At 46.5% G+C, this 22,916-nt stretch overlaps 2 protein-coding genes and 1 long non-coding RNA gene across 4 annotated transcripts; all 3 read right to left on the bottom strand.

Annotated features, from left to right (window-relative positions):
• Positions 1–418: 418 nt before the first annotated feature.
• LOC111256337 lies at positions 419–981 on the bottom strand. Its single transcript, XR_002676417.1, has 2 exons — positions 718–981; positions 419–637 (listed from the first exon to the last, which is right to left on the bottom strand). It is a non-coding gene; the product is annotated as an uncharacterized LOC111256337 (long non-coding RNA).
• A 23-nt stretch (positions 982–1,004) lies between these two features.
• On the bottom strand, positions 1,005–3,630 carry LOC101766844 (pyruvate kinase isozyme A, chloroplastic). Its single transcript, XM_012843779.2, has 4 exons — positions 3,485–3,630; positions 1,680–1,770; positions 1,415–1,608; positions 1,005–1,090 (listed from the first exon to the last, which is right to left on the bottom strand). Exons 1-4 carry the CDS (start codon positions 3,551–3,553, stop codon positions 1,073–1,075), a joined length of 372 nt encoding a protein of 123 aa, XP_012699233.1. The 5' UTR covers positions 3,554–3,630; the 3' UTR covers positions 1,005–1,072.
• A 6,255-nt stretch (positions 3,631–9,885) lies between these two features.
• LOC101767257 (putative disease resistance protein RGA4) lies at positions 9,886–16,567 on the bottom strand. 2 transcript variants are annotated; one of them, XM_022824174.1, is made up of 4 exons: positions 14,618–16,567; positions 11,224–14,587; positions 10,372–10,463; positions 9,886–10,259 (listed from the first exon to the last, which is right to left on the bottom strand). In XM_022824174.1, exons 1-3 carry the CDS (start codon positions 16,412–16,414, stop codon positions 10,408–10,410), a joined length of 5,217 nt encoding a protein of 1,738 aa, XP_022679909.1. In that variant the 5' UTR covers positions 16,415–16,567; the 3' UTR covers positions 9,886–10,259; positions 10,372–10,407. The 2 variants fall into 2 exon arrangements, with proteins under 2 accessions (XP_022679909.1, XP_022679908.1); XM_022824173.1 differs by lacking the exon at positions 9,886–10,259 and having other exon boundaries at positions 10,371–10,463.
• Positions 16,568–22,916: the final 6,349 nt, after the last annotated feature.

Here is a 22,916-nt window from a genome sequence, read left to right as displayed (position 1 = left end):
GGAGATTTGAGATGGGTGCATTGCACCACTTTCCCACTAATTTTCCATGTGCCACAATAACAAACTGGGCCAGTAGGCTGTTGTATGTTACAGCTAGAATGCCCCATTGCATGAAGTTCAGCTCTGATAATAATATTTTTGTGCAGAGCTCGTGAGGTGTCCCCAGATGAGCTTGAGCGCCTCAAGAATGTGGTTCCTAACCCCCGCCAGTTCATGGTCCCTGACTGATTCCTCATCATGAAGAAGGATTACAAGGATGGTAGGTTCTCCCAGGTTGTTTCCAACACCCTTGACATGAAGCTCGGGGATGACCTGGAGAGAGGCTGAAGAAGATCAGGTCAGTCTCTTGGCACATTTTTGTGTTACCATGGTTGCTCTGCTACATAAGTTGCATTATCACAGATTCAACATCGGGCCATTTTTCAAAAATACTAGCTCCATTTTTTTCCCCTGCAGTAGTTGATGATTGTAAACCTCTAGTGTATCGTGATGAAATCCTATATTTGTGTTCAAAACTGTCATCAGTTCTTCACAATATGACTGATGACTGTCTTGTAACAAGAACCTATTGTCATGCAGGAACCACCGTGGCTTGCATCACCACCGGGGCCTGCGCGTCCATGAATCGAATGCGTGGCTGGCGACCAATAAGGAATCAAATTAAATGGCATCAATCAAATGTGGCCGAAATCTGGGATTTGACGGAACGAACCGCACCGCTGCCATTGCCGTAGCCATGATGCTCCTGCACCAGCAGCTTGCTCTCCTCCCTACTCTGTTTTCCTTCACGTTCACGGTAACACAAGCAACCAGCTTCTCTCCTCTCTCCAATCAGAAGCCGCTAGCAACAGCAACGCATCCCGCATCGATCCATCATTCCATTCCATCCCCTCTCCAAGAACCCGAGCACCCGGCAGCATCGCTTTTCCCGGTGCCCAATTGAAGCAGAGTAGCAGACGAGGAACAGGAAGCTCTGCTTCCCAATCTCCCTGCCGCAGTCCCGCGCCTTCCCAAATCAACCGAGGAGAGGGGCGCGTCGGCGGCGTTAGGGCTTGCGGATGGCGGCGCTGCGTCAAGGGCCTCCGGCAAGCTGCGTCGGGGGTAGGAGCAGCATTATTATAAACTTATAATATTAGTATCTGCTACTAGAAGATTAAATTTTCAGTTAAACAACTCTAGGTGGTAGAAGCCTTCTTAAGAAATAGCTGATAAAAACTATCAAGACATGAGTTTCAGTGCACAATGTAAGGCTTTGAACTAATACATGTTGTTTTGAACTGACCATGGCATTGACAAAACAAAAAACAAGCTGTAAATCCATTGCAATACTAGTACCAAGGGGTGGCATAGATTAACAAAGTTTTGCGGTCTTTTGGTAATTACAGCAAGAAATTTATTATGCTAGTGCATTTACCTTTGATGAAATTGTAGGAAGCATAGCATTCCTCTCACGGACAATACTGCCATCACGCCAGAATGTAAGATTCACACGTGGCAACAATAAACCAGGATCTGTGCAGCGACACTTAACATCTGGTCCCAACTTCTCAATCACCTCAAACCGAGCCATTCCACCATCCACAAGAAGCTCATCACCAACTCTCACATCTGTGTAGGACAAAATTATGGCAGTGAACAATAACAGAAAAAGATATCAACAAATAGGTCAGCTTACATACCTTCAGCAAACCCGTCATAATTCACATTAATAGTTCGTTCTGGGAGAGGCAATTCAAATGACCTAACACTAAATGTCCAGACTTCTCCATCCTGTGGAATCCAACAAATGTGACATGATTTGTTAATTACTTCAGAAAGGTTTTAATACCAAGAAAAATGGAAGTCATTGGGTAAATAACGTGGCTCAAGAAAACCTTGGATTATTGAATAGGTGTACAATCAAACTTCTAACTGTATGGTTAAAAACTTAAGATAAACAGCCGAATGGTGATAGAATCTCCTTTTTGGTATAGTGACCCTAGCTAGCACTGATGACAGTTAGCATCATGGAAGTAGTTTAGTTTCTTTGGATTACTAATATTAATGTATTATCTAAAACACAACTATCATCGGACACTACCATTAACTACGGGCAAGAATCTACCTAGAATTTTCTTTTTTAAAAAATTATTCATGCTATAACTGAAGGATCTGAAATGCAGTTGCAAAAAAGGATGTAGGTGCAGAGACTCCACAAAACGAACACTAGAAATTTCAGTATTCTGAAAACTTCTACATGGCTTTATACTAATAAAGAAAAAAGATATAAATAAACTATAAAGAGATTCAATAGCTACCAGTAGACACATTAACTTCAAACCTTTAACAAAGCATTAAACCAGCAAGCCAAGTCTTACAGATGAACTAACAATATGCTGCATGTCTGTCATTGTTCGAATTTGCTGCAAGTTAAACACCTAAAATTGATTAAGGGAATGAGGATAATCTTTATGAATTTTACCATTTACCAATAAATGGGCCAAGCATTCTACTAATAAAGCTAATTCAAATTAAACCTAGCATAAGAGATTCTGCTGGAAGGGCGGACCTGGCGCAGTGGTAAAACTCTCCACTTGTGGCCCGGAGGTCCTGGGTTCGAACCAACCTCTTTGCAAAAATTTAAAAGAATTTTGCAAGGGTAAGGCTATCTAGGAATTCCCTTCCCCAAACCCCACCTTGTGTGGGAGCTTTCGCACTGGGTGTGCCCTTTACTTACAGGAAGGTTTGCAACAGGGAAAAAAAGCCATTGAGGCTTGGGCCTAATATCTAGACAACGACCTTCAGAAGCTCAATGCCTATCACTTTTTTTTTTGAACGAACCGCACAAGATAGTGCGAGTTTCTATTGATATAATAGAAAATACAAGACTACGGCCCTGGGAGGCCATGGGCAAAAAAAAGGAAAAGAAACGAAAATAAAATAAAGACTCGCCCGGTTGGAATGGGGCCAACGCATGTAAGCACTCAAACTCGACACCTTGAAAAAACCTGACCGGTTGGATTGGGACCTCAGCGCGGTCGAACGACTCCAGCACCGTGTCTTATATGCAGAGAAAGCCAAAACATGGTGATGTTTACCATGCACTTTATTTGAGTTGCACTGATACTGAAAGCCTTGAATTTTTTTTGAAAGATTGAAAGCCTTGAAAATGATTACCACTTTCACAATCCAGTGTTTGATGACAATCTGAAATTCTGAATGTTTTTCCTTCTATAACAATTTCAAACATGAGCTGAAAATCTAAATCAACTGAGCCATTTCGAAGATGGAAAAAAAAACATTTTGGTGAAATCCTGACTCGCTAGGTTTTGCAGAAGTATGAAACGGCAATGCCTGACACTGCCACTGCCACCACCCGTTCCTCTCATCCACATTGCCACATTGCACAAGCACATTTCACGGAATACGTTCAATCTGAAAACTGAAAACTGCAACGCCAAGTCCAAAACTGGACAGCAGCTTACATACAAGCACAGCACCTCACCTCCGCCTTGGCCGATGAGGCGCCGCCGAGGTCCCCCATGTGGATCTCGCTGCCCTCGGTGTCCATCATGACGGCGACGGCGTAGCCCTTCTCCTCGTTGAGCCTCCTGACTGCCCGGATGGCGCCCCGGTGCCACTCCCGCCTCCCGGTCCCCGTGGCACATGTTTTTTTTTTTGAACGAACGGGCACGAGACGGTGCCTATTTCATTGATATAGTAGGAAAAAACAGATGGAGTCCCGACAGATCGGGATAGAAAAGCGAAAAGGAAGGAAAAAAGAAGAAAAAACACTAGAGGCCGAAACGTGATTACTCGCGAGATAGTAAAGTCGCTAGGTCTTTGGCCCCTGCCAAGAGCCAAGCGGAGGCCTCGTCTTTGATCTTCGTCATTAGGGTTGACGGTGATGTTTCATGCCGATTGAAAGTACGTGCATTCCTTTCCTTCCAAATTTCCCACATGATTAAAAGGGTGAGGCTGCGTAGAGCTTTACGTGGCGAGTCCGGTGTTGTGGTGATAGCCGTCCACCACTCGATAGCATTGGCTGAAGGTCTCCATTCATTTGGTCGTAGTGCAGGCTGCGCTAGCCATGTCGCCGTTTGGTTCCAGATTCTCCGTGTGTATCGGCACTCAGCTAAAAGGTGGTGTCCAGTCTCCATAGCGGAACGACATAGGACGCAGGAAGTGTTGTGCGGCCAGCCTCGCTTGGCTAGGCGATCAGCGGACCAGATTCGGTTCTGCGTAATTAACCACGCGAAGAATTTGCATTTTGGTGGTGCCCAAGATTTCCATATGGAGGAAACGTGTGGTGTTTCGGTGCAACCCAGGAATTGTGCTTTATATGCCGAGGCCGTAGTATATAGTCCTGAGCTTGTCAGCTTCCAGGTGATAGTGTCGTCCTCCCCTGATCTGAGTTCCGTAGTATTGACCATTTCCCACAACTGTGCAATCGACGCTAGGTGAGAAACGGTGATGTTATGGTCGATCACAAGGTCGCGTAACCAGTTATTTCGACTGAGAGCATCATGGACGCTCCTATTCTTTCGGCGCGAAATGGCGTAAAGGAGCGGGGCGATGTCCTTAGGGCGTTGGCCCTGCAACCATCCGGATGACCAGAAGCTAGTTTTCTTGCCGTCTCCCAGAGTGATGGAGGTGCATGCCGCGAACAACTTCCTGTCAGCTTCGTCGCAAGGGGTTCCCGTGTTGTTCCAGGGTTTTTCCGGGGATACCCATTCGTGCCAGAGCCACCTGAGACGGAGGGCTCGAGCGAATGTCTCAAGGTCCGGGATACCCAGGCCCCCTTGTTGTTTAGGGAGGCAGGTTTTCGTCCAGTTAACTTTGCATTTGCCTCCAGTAAGTTGCTGGTCCCCTGCCCATAGGAATTTTTTCCGGATTTTGTCGATATCCTGGAGCACCTCTTTACTCGGTTTGATAGCTGTGAGAAAATATACCGGTTGTGCCGAGAGGACCGATTTTGTGAGGGTTATTCTGCCAGCTTGGGTTAGCTGACGACCCGTCCATGCTGATAGCTTGCCGGCCAGTTTATCAACGAGGGGTTGGAAGTCAATTTTCCTTAGGCGCCTTGTCGTGAGTGGGATACCCAGATAGCGTATTGGGAATGTTGTTCTTGTTGCCGGCATATCGCGAAGTAAGTGATCCAAATCGACGGTATTGCAACTGATGGGTGCAATCTGTGTTTTGTGCAGGTTTGTACGTAGGCATGTGGCTTCGCCAAATTGCTGCAGGATGTTCGTCAAGTTGGTTATGTCTTTTCGTGTTGGCTTAATGAAAATCGCCGCATCATCAGCGTACAGGGATGTTGTGAACCGTGCTGCGCGTCCTCCTAGCTTAGTAAGGAGACCCCTCTGGGTGGCTTGAGAGATGATGTGTTGTAGTGGGTCGATAGCTAGAACAAAGAGGAGGGGAGAAAGAGGGTCGCCCTGTCGAAGACCTCGTCCGTGATGAATCGGCGGCAAAGGCGCCCCATTCAGTAGTACTTTTGATGTCGAGGTGGCAAGAAGGGCCGTGATCCATTGGTTCCAGCGAACAGGGAAGCCTTTATGTTGAAGTAGTTCAAGGAGGTAGTCCCATCGTACTGAATCGAAGGCTTTTGAGATATCGAGTTTCATGAACAGGGCCGGTGCTGCTTTTTGATGTAAACGTCGGGCAGTGTTTCGGACATAGAGGAAGTTGTCGTGGATACTACGGCCCTTGATGAATGCGCTCTGGCAGGGTGAGATGATGGCGTTCATATGAGGTCGTAGACGGAGTGCCAGGACTTTAGTGATAATTTTTGCAACCGCATGGATAAGGCTAATTGGTCGAAAATCCTGGATGGCCTCCGCACCTTCCTTTTTGGGTATAAGGACGATGTTAGCCTTATTAAGCAGGTTAAGGTCGTTGCATCGGATGTTGTAGAAGGCGTCGATCGCTGCCATCATGTCACCTTTAATGATGTTCCAGCATGTCTTGAAAAATAGACCAGTGAATCCGTCAGGGCCAGGTGCCCGATCATGCGGAAGCTGTTTGATGGCGTGGAAGATTTCTAGTTCGTCAAAGGGCCGGTCGAGGTCCGAAAGGTCTTCCTGGGAGTTGGGCAAAATTTCCCACCGTAGATCCCGCGAACGTTGCTGCGGTGCTGCCATGAAATTGCAGAAGTGGTCGTGGATGACTTTTTGTTTGTCTTGATGCGTAAGTGCCCATCCAGAATCGGATCGCAGTCTTTGGATGTAATTTTTCCGTCGTCGCCCGTTGGCCTTTAGGTGGAAGTAGCGCGTGTTGGCATCGCCCTCTCGGAGGTTTTTAACGCGCGATGCCTGTCGCCTTCGAGCACGTTCAATCACGGCCCAGCCTAGGACACGTTTTTTGAGTTTAGCTCGTAGATCAAATTCCGCCTCCGAAAGCGGTCGGACGTCTTGTGCCGAATCGAGGTGGAGGATCACCACTTGGGCCATCTGTAGCTTCAGTCTCGCGTCCGAGATTATGGAGTTGCTCCATTTCCGTAGCTCCCGTGCCGTTAGATGTAATTTGTGCCCTAGGCGGTGGAAAGGCTCAGTATGATGTGTTGGTGAACACCAAGCTCGCTTTACAATGTCTTGAAAGTGGGGCAGCTTTGTCCAGAAGTTCTCAAATTTAAACGGCCGCGGTTGGCGTGGGCCGGATAAACGTGCTAGTAACAGAGGGCAGTGGTCAGAGTGGGAGGAGGACAAGGCGTGGAGGGTCAGGTCATCGAAAGCGAGATCCCAGGCTTCATTACAGAAGAAGCGGTCGAGGCGTGACATCGTAGGCTGGCGGCGTTCGTTGCTCCACGTGTATTTGCGGTTCTGTAGGTGAATTTCCTTGAGACCACAAGAAGCGAGGGTGTTGCGGAAACGGCGCATTTGGCTGAGGTTCAAGCGTCTATTGTTTTTGTCTTGTGTCTTGTATATGAGGTTGAAATCGCCAAGAATAAGCCATTTGGTATCGTTGTCAGGCTTCATACTGCGCATATGCTGCATGAAAGCTGGCTTTAGGTTCGTCCTGGAAGGGCCGTAGACTGTCGTAAGGCGGAAGTCGGTGTCGTAGTTTTTCGGTGAAACTGTTGCTGAAAGCGAGTAGCTCCCAATTTGGATATCCGTCAGATCGATGAAGTTAGAATCCCAAAGGATGAGTATTCCTCCCTTAGTGCCTTGCGCCGGTTTGAAAGCGAAGCTTGACAGTCGATAACCCCCTAAAAAGGCAGCCAGAGAAGCGTCGATCTGGCTTAATTTGGTTTCCTGAAGGCACGCAATTTGACAAGGCGTGTCTTTTAGAGTGTCGTGAACAAGCATGCATCTCGCAGGGGCATTGAGGCCGCGGACATTCCAACTAAGGGTGTCGAAGTTGGATGTGAGCATTTGGAAGATCTATCGCACAGGGGATGGTAGCACACTATCCGTAGTGCTGGTGTGTGAAGGTGGCCCCGATCAGGGTATATGCGAGCACGTCGACGCACTTAAGATGACGATTCTTGGTGGGACAGGCGCTATCAACAGATGTGCTGGAGGGTCGCTGATCGTGCAGATCGTGCATATGGATTGCCCAAAGGTCGAAGCCAGCAGGGCGAAGTCGCGCGCGAGAAGACCAGGAGGTCGAGTCGTGAAGTTTAGTGCAGCTCCTAGCCCGAAGGTCGCAGCCAGCAGGGCTAGGGTAGCTAAAAGAAAAGGTGTACGGTAGGGAGTACTGATACATGGAGATAACAAGTCTCCAAAAACAAGTGGAGTCCTGATGACTCATTCCTGACGGGTGGCGAGCTCGTTCTGGATGTCTTGGACCGCCTGTCCTGCATGCTGGATCAAAGCTTCAGTTACCTGCTCCGCTCCCTCATCGTCCAGGTCAAATAGTGCCGTCATCGCAGCGATGACATGATCTGGAAGTGGCCACTGGTGAGAGTTGACGTAGTCCTGTAGGATATCTTCTATTGGGCGTAGCTCGTCGTCGGAGACCCCTAGCTTGCGCCAGAGGTTGTGCTGGGCACGCTGCAGCGCGGGAACCGACGGCTTGAGGGCGAGTCTTGCACTCCGTCGGACCGCGGTCATATCAAAGCGTCGACATTGGCGACGTGGCGGGGGCTGGCGTAGAATCGGCGAAGCCGGGGCCGCGAAGAGATCATCAACGGCCCCACTTGCAGTCACAGTGTGTGTTTCCTCCACAGTACTTTGAGTAGTCAGCTGGGCCTCCATGGCTTCAACAGTGGCAACCTGCATGTCATGAGTTTGGGAAACGGAAAGGTGAGACTCAGTGCTGCGGCCTAAGTTGTTTCCAGCGGGCCCATTGGAGGTTGTCTGCGCGCCGGCCCCCGGGCTCCCCACTGGCGTCTCCGGCCCAGTGGTGAGGACTGGCGCGGTACGCACAGGCCCAGGTGGTCCAGCGGGAGCCCCGTTGCTGGGCCAGACAGGAGCAGGCCCCAGGGAAACGGCCCATGGGGCCGCCTTCACCCGAGGCCCCCCGTGAACGCCCGGCGCGGTCGCCGCCGCAGGAGGTCCCAGGGCCCAGCTGGTCCGTGGGGCCTGGCAGTTGGCCCATTGGGCAGTCTTCTCTGGAGCACCCTGCCTCTGGTTCAGCAGCTCCGTTGGGGCAGATCCGGCGGCCGGAGAAGACTTGGACGCGGCGGCGCGAAGGTCATCGGAAGCCGGAGTGTTAGCGGGAAGCTGCAGCTGGTTCAGGGCGAGCTCGACCTCCCGCACCGAGGGGCGCCCTTGAAGAGCCGACCCTAGCCTGTCAAAGACCCGGTGCAGAGGCACCAAGCGCACCGGGGTGTCGGACCAGGCTTGATTCCCCGCCGGGCACGGCGGAGCATCCAGTCCGTCCAGCAGAGAGCAGGACCTGGTGAAAAACTCGTCGACGCCGCAAGCTCCAAGATCCTTGCGGGGTGAAGGTTGCACAGAGGAATCCGGGCTAAGCAAATGGGTTGAGCGTACCTGAGAATCAGCCATGGCCTGGAATGTGTGCTGAAGCGCCATGGCCTGAGCATTGAAGAGGGCTTCGACCTGTGCACGCACCATCGTTCTTAGCTCGTCGAAGCGTGGTGGCGCAGGGGCGAAGGCAGCGAAGCTTGACTTGTTTGGCGCAGTGGTCGACGCAGGGGTGACAGGGGGTATGGCGGCGGCGGTGGCACATGTTTAGGCGGGCGACGTTCATCCCGCCGACGGCGAGCGCCTCGAGCTGCTCGGGCGACGAGGTGACCGGGCCCACGGTGCAGACGAGCTTGGTGCGGCGCGTGCTCCGGAACCCGTTCTCGCGAAGCTCCGCCTCCGTGGCGGCGTCCACGTCGATGGGCGCGAGGATGCCGTTCGGGTTGGGGAAGTCGGTGAGGTAGGAGGCGGCGGCCGGGGAGGTGGAGCGGAGGCGGAGCGGGAGGCGCGGGTGCGCGGGGGCCGGGAGGCGGAGGAATGGGGAAGGGTAAGGAGAGGGAGAAGGTGTGGGGGCCTTGCGGGCCGCCGGTGGGTGCAGGAGGGAGTGCGCTGCGGCGGCGGCGGCCATGGCGGTGGCGGGGGAGTGGGAGTGGAGTGGAGGGAGATGCGGTGGCGTGTGGCAACTTCGCTGCTCTGCCTCTGCTCGCTTGGGAGCATCGCTGTTGACAGAGTCCGTGTCTCTGTTCTGTTCCATCCCCTGCATCCAGAGCTTCTTCCTTGCTCATGTACTATAACAATCACCATTCTTGCTCATGCACATGCAGTTTTGAAGAAACAGGTCAACAACAATGAGATCTCTGCACAAGACCGTGCCATCCAAAGCCTTCCAGGATGCAGGATCACCCTGCACACCATTCAGTATTTGATACACAGAACATACACGAGAGAAAATTCAGAACTTTCAGTTCATATCAAGCAGCAGCTTGGACAGCTTGTCGAGCAACAACATGAGTACGTTGGACTGTTGGTCTACTCTATGGCAAGTATCCTCTGCCTGTGTTTCGCTTGTGCTGGAGGCTGAAGCAGACACGAATGCAAACATGTCATAGTTCAAAAGAAAAAATAAGGATAAAAGACTGGAGCCCGTAGCTCTGTATGCTAAATTCTTCTGCTTGCAGTCTGGGACTTCGTTTCTGCTCAAAATAAAGGTCTTCAGTTTGAAGACGGATAAAAGACTGGAGCACGCAGCTCTGTGTGCTAAATTCTTCAGCTTGCAATCTAGGATTTGTTTTCTGCTCAAATCTAGGACTTTGCCTTGACTTTACTGGAGAATATCTTCAGAATGCGCATATGATACATTCTAAACAAGAGTCACAGTAATCCATCTTTTGCAGGTCTGGCACCATCCTACAAGGAAGTCACAGCGCATAGGAAGTCAGCATTAGGAGCTAGCATCATTTCCAATCAATCATCAAGAACACTAATATTACAAACCTTGGTGATATCTTTGCAAAAATACCTTGGAGATAATTTTCTTTGGTCAGGCCTTGATCTACTATTTCGAGCACACCAGCTTCCTGATTGAACGTTTCCAGGTTGGTTCTGGCAATTCTGGCAATCAGGCCATGATGTTAGAATTTATGCATGCAAATCAACACAAAGTTAGAAAGTATATATATACACAGGAGAATATGCTGTGGCACCCAATAGTAAATGTTTCAAAGGAAAATTATTATTTATGTCAAAAGGCATAAGCCATGAAAAGAAAACTACACATACTTGAACTGCATACAACGGAGCTAGTGATCATGAATTTCCAGAGGAACGCTAGGACAAGTGCCACTTTAATTGAAGCTAGTGAATTCGGCTGCAATAATTCCATGATGCCATGCTGCTTTAAATACAACTAAAGGAAGATGATTGATTTTATTACATGATTCGAGTTAGCAATTACAAGTTTACAACCAAGGTATCAAAAGTGAACAACAAAGATCATCTTATAGCTATAAATTCTTTGTACGAACAAAAAGGAGATATACAAGGATGACTGCGGTTCTTGATCTGGTTGTACGTGTTTAGATACCCGAATGGCAATAATACACGAAGTTAATGTATTTCGATGACACACATGCACATAAATATTAGTGGTGCATTGTACTCAATAGTCAATATAATGTATACATCATGAACGGCTTGGCTAGATAGCTAACAGAATGTTTAACGCAGAGTAATACTCATAAACTTCTTACCACTAAATCCTACCACATCTTGTAATAGCTAACAGAATGTTTAAGCACAGAGTTGCATTATAGGTAACACCAATTGAGCTCTTGACCATTTTGTTAAAAGAAATAAAGAAACTGGAGATTACCTTCGTAACGGGCATCTAGATATTTCTCCTCGAGGTAGCCCAAACGGCTCTGTAGGCTTGACGGAAGCAACTTTATACCTTCACAATTCATTATCCGAAGAACTCTAAGAGATGAGTATGCTTGAGGCCCATCCGGTAAGGATACCAGTCTTTCGCATCCATAAAACAAGAGTTCTTCCAGCAACCGGAGGTCTCCTGATAGGGATTGAAGCTCGCCGCATAAAGAAATGTTCAAGGCCTTGATAGACGGAGGAAGATTGGCAACCTCTGACAAGCCACTGCAATGCATTATAGCTAGAAATTCTAGGCATGGAAATGGAAGGAAGCGATGGTTGGCTGCAAATGACAGCTTCAGTACAGCTGTAGACGCTGTGGCCTCACAGCTGCTGTTGCACCCTGGAATTAATGATGACGTCTTCGGCCGCACAATACCCTCTCCACTCACCAACCTCGTATCCTCCTGCTGACAGAATACGATGGACTCGATTTCATCACTGCAGCTGTGAATATGTAATTCCTTGAGAGATGCCGGCAGGATGGGGACCTCTACCAAAGATTTACATTCTACTATCTGTAGAGACTCCAGGCATGGCAGGAGTCCACCACGTTCTGGTGCTGGAGCAGATTGCTCATCAGAAGCTTGTGTGCGTCCTGTCAGATTTCTGCATACGGAAATATCTAAGTTCCTCAGGCATACCAGGACCTCGAACACGTTTTCTGGCCAGTAGACAAGAGCATCGCAATCCCAAATCCTCAAATATACTAGCTGTGCAAAACATGTCCATAGCGCCAGTGCGCTTGAGCGGGAGGAGAAAAAAAGGTCGCACCGACCTAACCCCATAGCTGCCAAGGCGAGTGTACCATTCAATTTATTCTTGACATGCAGCAATGTTGTTTCTGTTTCATCGGGTGACACATCCAGATTCAGACGGTACAATGAAGGGATGCATCTGCTAGCTGTCTCTAGGGATATTTGCTGCTGATCATCACCTTTTCTTCTTATGGATAATTCACTTAGCTTCGGTGCTTCAGGTAGATCAGTCAACTTCGGGCAGAAATCAATATTCAAATCCTCCAGCAGAGGAAATGTTACCTCTTCTCCTGGAGTTCCTTCAGCTGCCCCCCACCTCTCAAGGACCGACAAATCAAATAATATTAGTTTTCTCAGTGCTGGAAATGCAGAGCGGCAACATACAGTTTTAGCTCCGCCAAATGGTTGCTTAGCCAATAATGGCCCTTTTGGTAGTGCACTCAGGCTGCCACAATACGAGATTGACAGCCGCTCGAGCTGAGGAAAGGTTACCTCTTCTCCTGGAGTTCCTTCGGCTGCCCCCCACCTCTCAAGGACCGACAAACGAGATAATTTTAGTTTCCTCAGTGCTGGAAATGCAGAGCGGCAGCACACAGTTTCAGCTCCGTCAAATGGTTGCTTAGCCAATAATGGCCCTTTCGGTAGTGCACACAGGCTGCCACACTCCGTGATTGATAGCTCCTCGAGCTGAGGAAAGGTTACCTCTTCTCCTGGAGTTCCTTCGGCTGCCCCCCACCTCTCAAGGGCTGACAAATGAGATAATTCTAGTTTCCTCAGTGCTGGAAATGCAGAGCGGCAGCACACAGTTTCAGCTCCGCCAAATGGTTGCTTAGCCAATAATGGCCCTTTCGGTAGTGCACACAGGCTGCCACACTCCGTGATTGACAGCTCCTCGAGCTGAGGAAAGATTACCTCTTCTCCTGGAGTTCCTTCGGCTGCCCCCCACCTCTCAAGAGCTGACAAATGAGATAACTCTAGTTTTCTTAGTGCTGGAAATGCAGAGCAGCAGCACACAGTTTCAGCTCCGCCAAATGGTTGCTTAGCCAATAATGGCCCTTTCGGTAGTGCACACAGGCTGCCACACTCCGTGATTGATAGCTCCTCGAGCTGAGGAAAGGTTACCTCTTCTCCTGGAGTTCCTTCGGCTGCCCCCCACCTCTCAAGGACCGACAAATCAAATAATATTAGTTTTCTCAGTGCTGGAAATGCAGAGCGGCAACATACAGTTTTAGCTCCGCCAAATGGTTGCTTAGCCAATAATGACCCTTTTGGTAGTGCACTCAGGCTGCCACAATACGAGATTGACAGCTCCTCGAGCTGAGGAAAGGTTACCTCTTCTCCTGGAGTTCCTTCGGCTGCCCCCCACCTCTCAAGGGCTGACAAATGAGATAATTCTAGTTTCCTCAGTGCTGGAAATGCAGAGCGGCAGCACACAGTTTCAGCTCCGCCAAATGGTTGCTTAGCCAATAATGGTCCTTTTGGTAGTGCACTCAGGCTGCCACAATACTCGATTGACAGCTCCTCAAGCTGAGGAAAGGTTACCTCTTCGCCTGAAATTCCTTCGCCTGCCTCCCATCTTTCAAACATAGTCAACTCACCTAGGGTCATTTTCCTCAATACTGGAAATGCAGAGCGGCACTTAGTGTCAACTCTGCCAGACAATTCTGTAATCACCGATGCTGCTTTTGGTAATGCAGTCAAACTTTTACACTTCTTAATCACCAGCTCCTCAACCTCAGGAAATACTGGATCTTCTCCTTGTACCTCATATGTCTCCCACCATGCCTCAAATTTTGCCATTTCTAACAAGGCAATCACCTTCAGTTTTGGAAATGTGACGGGTGTAGTACCACCGCTGCACAAACAATCTAAACTCTCCAAACCCTGCAGGTGAAGAATTTGCAGAGGTGGTAGCTCCCAGAGTGCAGGAAGCTCTTCGAGCTTTTTGCAAAGAGATAATTTGAGCTCCACCATGCCTTTCAAAGTATTCATCCATGGAAAAGTTCTGCTCCCACAGTGAGTTATCCTCAGAGCCTTCAACCCATCATGAGGTTTGAGACCTTCCACCACCTCTTTATGATTATTATTCTGTGCTTCCTGGTCACTATTGGTCCAACATAACTCCAGTTCGGTCAGTTTTTTCTTGTTTCCAAGACCTGCTGCTTGTGCATCTGCTCCTGTCACATTTTCTAGCTTCCTAAGCTCCAGTGTACCACCAAGGTCCAAATTCTGCAGCTCTCCCAAATTACTGCAACCGGAGTCGTCGGCACCTGCTACAAAGTATGTAAGCGTCTGCAGGGAAGTTAGGCGTCCGAGCTCTGTAGGCATGCTTTTTAAATCTCTACATCCGTGAGTGTAGAGGTGACGGAGGCCAGTCAAATACTTCAGTTCCTTTGGAAGCCGTTCAAGCCACTTACAGTAAGAAAGGTTCAGTGTTTGCAGATGATAAAGGATGCTAATGTCTTCAGGAAGTGCTTTAATATCACTTTCTGAGAGATCAAGATACCTCAGGTGATGAAGATATTTCGGCCTTAGGATTGAACCACAATCGATCTTTGAAGCTCTTCTTTTCCAAAACATGATCTTTAAAGCTCTTATAGAGTTGTATTTTGATAAAATCTTCAAATCTCCTTCTACATATCCGTCAGAAATCAGTGTTTGGAAAGCTGGAGATCCTTTCTCTTGGGAAGCATTCAGAAGAGTTTCTGGTCGACGGATTGACAAATACAAGTGACGAGCTGAACGAAGAACATCCTCTCTTTCACTTGGGTGTGTAGCTATTGCAGCACATTCTTCTCCCATAGCAGACTGTGCAACATCATGCATAAGGTCATGGATCTTACAAGTAATTCTAGAAGAATACCTGTGCTTATCACCCTCTCCATAAATAGAATATTTATTTTTGTCAAATGGGACATTCTTCAAATCCTGAAAAAATGACCTTGACTTCAGCTCAATGAAAATTCTTTCTCCAAAAGTTTCAGGACACACTTTTGATTGCTCTGGGATAAAACCATTGGCCATCCACAAGTGGATTAGCATTTGCACGTCAATCTCATAATCCTTGGGAAACATAGCACAGAAAGCAAAGCATTGCCGCATGTATGATGGCAAGCAATTGTAACTTAGTTTAAGTACTGGTAAAATCCCATTTTCCTCATCACAAATCGTGCTTCCATTTAGTACATCCTCCCATTCTTGCTTTCTGGTCTTGGTACCCAGGAAAGAGCCCAATGCTGTAGCAGCTAAAGGAGAACCAGCACATCTCTTGGCAACTTCACCAACCATGTTAACTAGTTCACCAGGCCACTCCTTTTCTTGTTTTGAACCGAATGCTCTTGCCTTGATAATTTTCCCTAAGGACTCTTCATCCAAGCTTCCAAGTTTATAGGCTCCTTCAGTTGTACCCATCATTAGTTTAGCAACAGCTTCATCGCGAGTTGTTGTCAGCACTGAGCTACCGCTGCCACCATGCTGAAGGTAGGACTTGAGCCTTTCCCACTTGCTGGGCTCATCACGGTTCCACACATCATCCAATACAAGGAGGTACCTCTTCCCACTCACTGCCTTTTGAAGATTGTCCAGTGCTGATGAACTTCCACTTGCTTGACAACCATTCTCTTTCACTATTCTGTTAGCCAGGGAATCCACATCAAAATCATTAGAGACACACACCCAGAGCCGCAACTCGAAATGCTTCTGAATTTTAGGGTCATTGTAAACGAGCTGCGCTAAGGTGGTCTTGCCCAACCCCCCCATTCCTACTATCGGAAGGACCATGAGATTCATACTGCTGGCTTCAGCAAGCAATCGATCAACAAGATGCTTCGTCTCTTGAGCTCTTGATTCGATGGCAATGCCCACAGACTCAGTGGCGATGCAAGCATCCGTCTGCCTCCATTGCATGGGCATTTGCGGCTGCGGTTTGAATTTGAACCTGAACGCATTCATCTCTGCGACGAGGACATCAATTTCTTGCAAGATCATGCAGAGCCTTTTTGCCATCTTATAACGGAACACAAAACGGTTGTGAGAAGGGAAGAGCTTTATTACATCCATGCCGAGCGCCTTGTAGTGGCCCTCCGCCTTGGCTTTGCGGCGAAGCGCCTCGTACTTGAACTCGTCGAGGACATCATTCGCCTTGTAGGCCACCGTCCGGACCTCCTCCAGCCAAGCTTTGGCCCCTTCTCTCTGTTTCGCCGCCTGCTGCTCGGCATCGGCGATGACATCGAGGATGGCCGGCAGCTTGCGCTTCAGGAGCTTGTGCTGCTCCTCCATGCCCTCCATCACCTGGTACTGGTCCAGGAGGTAGCTGGAGGCCTTCTCCTTCACCATGGACACCAGTGGCCCGACCACCATGGTGGCCAGTACCTCAGCCATGGCTACGCCGGGAGCTCCAAAACACACGCGCAGTAGACAGGGAAACACAGTGTTGGTGGGTGGAGAGGGAGATGCTGGACAGTGGGTTCAAGAGCTGCTGCTTCTGTGGAAAATGCAAGCTGCAAGCATTGACGACCTTTGAGGAGTCAAGTGGATGTGTCATTATAGCTGCATAAACTAAGGAAAATTTCAAATCATGTGAGAGCATGCGCACTCACTTGTAAAGTGCTATCCGAGTAGGCACGGGCATATATTATTCACCCTAACTGATGGGCCACCTTAAAAGTGCCACATAAATGGTTGCCTTATTGGTGGCATATCTATACTCTTTTCTAGTGGAAATATTACATAAATGATTGCCTTATTGGTAGTCAAGTGGAAATATTTTAGATACGTAGAAAACCTTTTCTAGTGGCATGTTTTGAACTCAGGCAATTCAAATGTATTATGTTTAATGATTCTACCATACTGTCATGTGCATTTCTTTTTTAACCTCTGAATCTCTGTATTGTGCATATGTTCTTGTCGATCAGTTAGTATAAAAATGCATATTACCCATACTCTTTCTACTTAAAAAGCTGTTCACCTGATTAGTCTAATGTCACATCCAATTTTAAAACAAAACCAAATGCTACCTATATGTATGCCAGGATTTAGTTCCATACATATAGTAACATTACCAGTGAATAACAGTAACAGTATCACGTAAAAGAATATAAATAATAACTTACGAGTATATCAGAGATATACAGTTTAATCCTGGAAATAGAGGCTCTAAACTTCATAAGCAAGCGACGGGGGCTGTGTACATCTAGAACTTAGCATCATCTTTAAAAAACTTCACATACCTTCTTTTTCTGAGCAGCAGTTAGCAAGGGTGAGTACACTTATGGTTGGTACTCAGCAAGGCCATACGAAATAATCATAATAACCATTTAAATCCATCTTCAAGTTTATTAATCATGTGAGGTTCTAGACCGCTCTTCAAGTTTATTAATCATGTGAGGATCTAGACCGCTCTTGACAGTTAACATGGCTGATATATCAGTTTTACACTCTGTAGAGGTTGTACACTTTTACCACAAGTCGCGTAAAAGTTCAGAAGAACTTTGGACCCAACCATGCTGAGTAAATGTAGGCACTTATCATACTACCGAGGTGTGACTGCATAGGGACACTACGAGGCCTTTACAAAGATTCTCTAATAAGAAGTAGTCCGCTAAGATTTTCGGATCAGTAGCAGAGCATAAACCTCTCTCAAGACTGCGAAGCTACCATAGAATAGATCAATCTGAGAGCCAGGTTATACCCCATCTGCTGCCGCCCCTCTTGCCCTTTCGGTAAGACCACTTCAAACTAGAGTTTCTAATTAATTATCCAAGACCAGAGCCATGTAGTTCTTGTGGTTGCACTATTTTCCTGGGTGGTTCTCCATGTTCCAATTAATGCATGCATGGTATTCTTATAAATAAGCATAGACAAAAAATGGTTAAGGACACTTGCCTTTCTCCAACGAAAAGTTACTCTTACTGCTCTTCAGCTCTTACTCTCTTGAAACTCTTAATCTTCAAAGCTTTCGAACAACAATCCTTCTACTCGAAGCAATCATCGACACAAGCATACAAAGCAAACAAACAAGTAGAACTAAGAAAAATACATCAATCAAAAGAAAAACTTTAAAAGAACGCACTAAGCGATAGGGCTCAATTTTTAGAACGCAAGGGCGCAAGAAAGAGTAGAAATGGTGCTATGATTGAAAAGATACACTATCGAGATATTTGGATCATAAAAGAAACGATGAGAACTACATGCTTCATTTATTTTAGTTGAGAAAAATAATGTAAAGATATTTCATAGAAATACCCTTAGTTGTAATTAACTCATCTTATATTTATATTTTGAAAACACAAAGTAAAATTTAATCAAATTTAAGTTACAAATGTTCATGTATAATTTATACCACTTTGAATCATTTAATTTGGCAAAGAATAACATATGTGGGAACATATAAGCGCACACGTTATGATTTATGTTTAACTAACAAAATTATAATTCAAAAAAAATTTCTATTTGTGTGGTGGAACCGCCCAACTTAAATTGGCTTAAGTGCGTCTAATTACTGTCGGAACAACAATTATCCAAAACGCACTTAAAACAGTGTAAGTCTGGTAGTCCGTCAAGGGTTCTGTTCACAGAACTCCTTGAAAACCTCCACGGTGTATTCCATAGCCATACATCAGGATCACTTCCGCGATAGGATAGCATCAACAAATATTACATTTTACATACAGAACAGAGGTACGATTTATTACAAACCATAGATTGAAAGAAACTTAACAGTGCAAGTTAAACCATTACTAAGAGTTTAAAATATAAACTTGTCCGGGGCAAGTAATTAAACATCTAAGTTTATTCTGGGGTATCGTGAGACTCATAAGATACCCTAGTTCTTCGGGGCTTCCTCCTGGGTGGTCCCTGCTGGGTTTCTGAAAACAGCAACAAAGGATCCCCTGATTACGAAGTACTCAAGTCTGACCCGTCTAACCAATATAAATACTTTTTGTATACTGTATGATAGCTTTATGGTTTATTGGCTGGCTCACATTTTGCAGAAAGAGCTTACTATAAGTGAAACCTTAGTTTTATCTTTTACTTTAGATTGAGTTTGTTACCTGACCAATCTAAATGATGAAAAGATTTTAGCAACCAGATGGAACTGAGTCATACAACATATTTATTCAAAGCAAATGGTTCCCTTCTCTTGGTTACACTACGATGCTCAAGCAATGATCAAGTGCATTCATATCCGAGAATTGCGGCGATCCGGACCGATTTACATCCTGCAGGAGGTACCCGACCACCAGCCATGTACAACTGTACGGGTTATACACAACAACCTTTCAATTAGTGATACTCAAAGATTGGGAATATGACTACCCGAACCCAGGGATGCACCCCACATGGGACCCCACGTCTGGCCTAGTCTCCATGTGAGTTCCAGGCTGTGCCCCTGCCATTCTCCAGCACGTCAAGCACAGGTACGAAATATTCCCGATCAGAAAGCCAACTAATCTACCGGGCTTTGCTGGTCCCATACCCAGTAAGCAACCACGTAAAATCACTTGATCAAAGGTTAATACAATGAACGGTCCTTAACCATATTAACTTAGCAAATAGAACTACCATCCCTATCTTCTGTCCGTATTTCCAAAATCTCAGGCCAATTCCTTGATTAACATGTATGACCATCTTAGCCTTAGCGTTGAGTAACCAAAGTTACTCATAGGTATCTAAGCATGCTAAGCATGGGATAGTTACTAGTTAGTGAACAAGTGGCAAAGATGTCCTCTAATCAAGGCAGGATCGTGCACAAGAGTAGGTTTCAATCAACTCCTAGACTTAATGCAGTCATATGGAAAATAACCAATAATTGGACACATGAAATAATAACTCCAAAGTAGATAGGGATAGATGCACCGGGGCTTGCCTGGGATCAACAAATGTTAGTTCTTCGGAAAACCCCTTTAGTAAAAGAGGCACTTCAACATTTCTCGGACTGTGTCAATCTTCAGCTGAATTCCACGAATTCCACTTCAGGAGCTTCGCCGTCTACGATTTAGTATATGCAGGAGTTAGAGATGCAAACTTTTGAATACATGACTATACAACTTTCCTTCATGATAAAGTTGCAAGCCAACAAGTGACTATACAACCTATCTTCATGATAAAGTTGCAAGCCAACACTAAACTACTCATAAAGATTAACCCACAATTTTAATTTCCTTACTAACCTACCTAAGCCTTTTATTTTATTTTAGAAAAGTATTATAAAATTTTCTAATCTCAAAACTTAATTCTATGGATTAATAATATTTTGTGAATATGAAAACATTATTCAATACTTTATGCATTTAATAAAGGTTAAGCATTTATTTAAATACCTTAATGAAAAGGCATTAAATAAATACCTAAATTTTTATTATTTTTCCTAAGGTATAAGAATTTTAATGCATAAGGGAAAATAAAACAATCCTAACAAAATTGGTTTCAATAATTTTGGACACTCCTAAAAATTCCGGTGATTTAAATGGTGAAAACCGTATTTAATCTATTTATCTAATAAAAGAAAAACCTAAGGTTTATCCATAAACCCGCGACCCAAACCTTTCTCACTCGACCCCTCCCTAACCTTTCTCACTTGCGCTAGGCCTGCTGGACCGACCTTATTTCGCTCCCTCCTGATCTACCCGTCGGCCCACCGACCCACTTTCACTCCCTCTCCCTTCTTTCTAGCGCATGGGCCTGCTGAACCGGCCCAACGAGCGCCCAACCTCTAACGGGCCTCCTCACGACCGGCCTGCCCTCCGCACAGGCCAACGGCCCAACTTCCTCCTCCCTAACCACCCGTCGCCCCTCCCCTCTCTCCTCCACTTGCACCTGGGCCCCTACCGTCAGCCCCCTCTCCTCCTCTCAACTTCCCTGGTGCATGGCCCCCCAGCGCTAGGGGCTTCTTCCTCCCTGCGTCAAAATAGGGGCACGACAGGTAGGGGGCGGGGCTTGCCGGCGGCGCCTCCCCGACGGCATGGCCGGGCTAGTGAGCAACCCCAGGCCGGGGCGCACCTGCGGGCGGCGGCGGCCCTCCTGGAGGCGGCCTGTGCCGGGCTCCCCACAAGAGGCAGCGCCATGGCCGGTGGCCGGCCGGCGCAAGGCCCGGCGGCGGCACAAAAATGGCCTCCGATGCGACCTAGCTACTCTCCGAGGACCAACAATCGATGAGAAAAGGGTCGGCACGAAGGAGCTCACCGAAAGGACGGTGGTGGTGGCGGGCGGATTAAAGCGGCGGCAATTCGGAGCTTGACGGTGAGGAACTAATGAACGGAGTGGTGTGGGACGTTAAGGAGGAGCTGGCGGAGCTTTGGGCGGGTGGAATCGCGAAGAGGAGCGGCAGCGTGGGTGAAACGGCCAGCGGCAGTACTGCATGACCGAGTTCGACTTGCGGTAGTAAAAATGGCGGATGGTTAATCGGATGAGGGCGAGGCGGTAGTGATACAAAACTTTTACCGTGCATGTGTGCCGCCTCGACCACCTGCAGGCCTGTGAGAGCGCGGACGTGGCCGTTGCGCTAGCCGGCGGGCAGAAGTGCCGGCGGCGGCACGGCTCCTGTCGTCTCTGTTTTTCTGTTCTCCTTTATCTCCTCTCAACCGACATGTTCAGCCTCAATTACTCGAAATTTTCCATCTCAACTTGTAAAACTCCTTTAAGCAAACTTGTAGAGTAATCCAAGTACTTTATTTGATAGATTGGCCTCCAACTGAAATGATCACTCTAACATCGAGATTTTGAAGCTCGAAGTTTGGCTAGAATCTGCTGTAACTGAACCTTGACGATTCAAATTGCTCAAACTCCTTCCATACTGCTTGAACCTTGCCTATCCTTGTTCTACAACTAACAAAGATTCCATTTTGCACAAGAAACCATATAACCTTTACACTGGATTTTCCTGAAAGTGACTCCAAACATTGCTAATCAATGCTGTTTTCAGACTTAGAAATTTCTCGCGTCTTCTCGGCTGAAATCAGCTCAACCTGCCATATTTGGACTTCAGTATAAATGTGACTTCTCCGCTTCCTCTGACCCACAACATCTTACTTCGCTTGTCTAAAACCATATCTCATTAGTGTTCAGAAACCTTTGCCCCCTTACATGAAAAATTATGCAGAAACCAATTCCGAAGTTGGGTACTCGTTATGATTTTCAGATTCGCATATTTTCGGACGCGAAATAGTAACTTTGTTGATTCCTTCTTCGATTATATTTCCAAGAGGTTTAGGACTTGAATTAGACCCCAAGCTTCACCCTTTTGAGTTCTAAATACTCTCAAGTCTCCATTTCATATCTTAGCCAAATTTATCCAAATTTGAAACTCCCAATTGCAAATTTGATCAAATTTGGCTCAAATTTGACTTTGGCTCAAATTACCTTCCTTTAATCCAACTTTACCATTAACTTCTTAATGTTATTCTTAAGTTGTCATGAACACTGGGTGTTACAATTTGTATTTAGCCAAATTAACATTTAATTATGAAAACTCGAGATATAACCTATGTAACTTTTATTTAGAAAGCAAATTGAATAAACATTAATCAATTGAAGTTTGACTATGAAAATTGAGCTGTAGATCTAATTAGATTTTATTAGAAAACAAGCTTAATAAGTATTTAATCAAATTAACCTTTAATTATGAAAGCGAGATAAAGGTCTAATTAGCTTTTAATTAGAAAACAAGTGCATCAGCCATTAATCATGTTAATATTTTAAATAAATTTTAGAAACACAGAATAGGATTAATATTGCTTCTAACATGCAATTTAAGTTGATAGGAATCTAACGCAGCAAGAACAAGGTAAACGGAGCTAAAACGTAGGTTCTATGGGATAAACAAGTTGCAGGGGTCTAAACGTGATTAACCCTAGACAACAGGGGCTAGCAAAGAAGAAATCTT

This window comes from Setaria italica, chromosome II (assembly GCF_000263155.2).
Source record: "Setaria italica strain Yugu1 chromosome II, Setaria_italica_v2.0, whole genome shotgun sequence".
Lineage (NCBI taxonomy): Eukaryota > Viridiplantae > Streptophyta > Magnoliopsida > Poales > Poaceae > Setaria > Setaria italica.
This window is presented reverse-complemented; position numbering and strand designations above follow the sequence as displayed.